This window comes from Olea europaea, unplaced genomic scaffold (genome assembly GCF_002742605.1).
Source record: "Olea europaea var. sylvestris unplaced genomic scaffold, O_europaea_v1 scaffold2757, whole genome shotgun sequence".
Classification (NCBI taxonomy): Eukaryota; Viridiplantae; Streptophyta; class Magnoliopsida; order Lamiales; family Oleaceae; genus Olea; species Olea europaea.
This window is the reverse complement of record NW_019246016.1, coordinates 1-2,210: the sequence shown is the minus strand read 5'-3', so window position 1 is coordinate 2,210 and position 2,210 is coordinate 1. Positions and strand designations below refer to the sequence as shown.

Below are 2,210 nucleotides of genomic sequence, written 5' to 3'. Positions count from 1 at the left end.
CCACCCCACCCCACATAACTATACTAACCTGGCAACCTCTCTCTATATATAAGTTGTTATGTATCTATTCGATACATATATTCTCTCCTATACCAACAATATCTAAATCTTGAATCTCCATCTCTATTACAAGATTTCCAACATGTTATTTAGTAATACTTGTGAATATCCTATGATGGACTCCTTACCTAGGCCATTGATCGTGGATGGAACAAAATGGAGGTCGAAAAATGTCGAGATAGCTCCAAATTGTCCGAGGTGTGCCTCGACCAACACGAAATTCTGCTACTACAACAACTATAGTTTGTCACAACCTAGGTACTTCTGCAAAGGCTGCAGAAGGTACTGGACTAAGGGTGGATCATTGAGGAATGTGCCGTTTGGCGGTGGTTGCCGAAAAAGCAGGCGGGTGAAGGCAGCAAGGCCGGTGGAGTGCGGTGGTGCAAATTATGTCGATCGAGGTCCTAGTCCGACAGGTGATCAATGCGTGGATATTGATTTGGCCGCAGTTTTCGCGAATTATTTGAACCAAAATGTGGAAAATAATGAGAAATGTGGTGGTGAGGAGTCTTCTAGTCCTGGAGCTAGTTGTGCATCATCATCTGAAGTTCAAGCAAGTTCTTTGGACATTGATATACAACTAGAAGATCCTTTATTTGAGTATCAAAAGCCCGTTGAGCCCGTAGATTTCATAGATGCCGCTCAGTTTCAAGGAGTGCTAATTACTGATCATGTCTCCAATATTCATGAAGAAAATGTTCAAAAATTCATGGATCATGATCCTTATGATTTCAAGTTGCAAACTATGCTTGGAGATGAATTAGGGCCTGAAATTTGGTCTGATAGCCCGAATTTGCCAAATTTTCAATGCCAATTACCTATGCTGCAGTTTCGTGATTTTGAAGTATTTTCTCCAAATGATCAATTAAGAATTTCTGCAAATCTTGACGGCAATTATTGGGGCTCATTTGATCTGTCTGGTTATGAATTGTTTTCCGGGCCTTGACTCCAGAACATTTTTTCATTTTTGGTTTTTGGCTGAAGGGGATTGCTACTAGTCATGGAAGTTAATTGTCATAATTATATATATGAAAAGGGTTTGTCATGATACTTATTCAATTATAATTACATACTAATTTAAAGGAGTAAAATAAACCCCTTCTTTTTTCTTTTACTTTCTTTGGCTTTTAAAATAATTATTGATGATGGAATGGTTGTTACTTTATGATGTGATTGAAATCATGTGAAATATTTATGGCACATGGACATGGGAACACAATGCAATACAGCTGAAATTTAACTCTCTCTTTTTCTTTTTTTTTTGCCTCTTGAGATGATTGTCGAAGGTTGAATTAGCAAAAATGCTTAATTAAAATGCATTCAAAGTGTAACTTGGAAAACCAAAAAATAAAAAAAAGCAAGCAAGATTTAGATAAAATAATTGAATTTCTGTGTACAAGTTTGACACTCAAAGATGTGACAAAATTTGTGTCATTGATTGTTCAAAATGTTGTTACAATCAATGAATCAATATATAAAAAGTTGTCACCTCACAACGATGTCAAACTTGATTTAGATGTAGTAAGATTGAAAATAATCAATAAGATATGTGAAGCACTTTTAGATCTTTCTAAATACAGCAATACATAAAATCTTATTCTCAAGTCAGCAAAGATGATTCTTGTAGGTTGACAAATCAGCATAAAATTTTGTTGCGTTCGACACTTCACAAAATAATCTGCCATTGATTTTTTCATGAAAAACCAAAGCAGCTGTAACAACAATTTATGAAGTGTAGGATTCAACTCGAATTCCATTTTTCACAGTAATTGAAAAAGTTATATGATTTAATGGACAGACAATTCTTTTAAATCTATGATATTCTGAGGTCAAGAAACAAGAATTGGCTATTGTAAAGTCCAATCAAGCTCTAAAGGAGCACATGTTTTGCCTAAAGATGGTGATCTAATTAAATGTAGCAGACACCTTAATAATGTTGATTATCATGAGGTAGAATGTTTGACAATACTATTGTAATGGAAAGAATTATGTCTATAGATCCCAAAGGTCCTTTCCTTAGGACCATTTGAGGGTAATTGAATTGATTGTTCAATTGATTTCTTCCAGTTTGCAACTGCCAAGACGGTGTAAATGCACATCAAATGACAGCTCTATCTGATAACAATATACTGAAAATCTTTTTCATATTT

General features: G+C 34.9%; 1 protein-coding gene across 1 annotated transcript; it reads left to right on the top strand.

Annotated features, from left to right (window-relative positions):
- The first annotated feature begins 62 nt into the window (after positions 1-62).
- Positions 63-1,206, top strand: LOC111383784 (dof zinc finger protein DOF3.5-like). The gene has a single exon (XM_023007939.1). It carries the CDS (start codon positions 143-145, stop codon positions 1,004-1,006), a length of 864 nt encoding a protein of 287 aa, XP_022863707.1. The 5' UTR covers positions 63-142; the 3' UTR covers positions 1,007-1,206.
- The last annotated feature ends 1,004 nt before the right edge of the window (positions 1,207-2,210 follow it).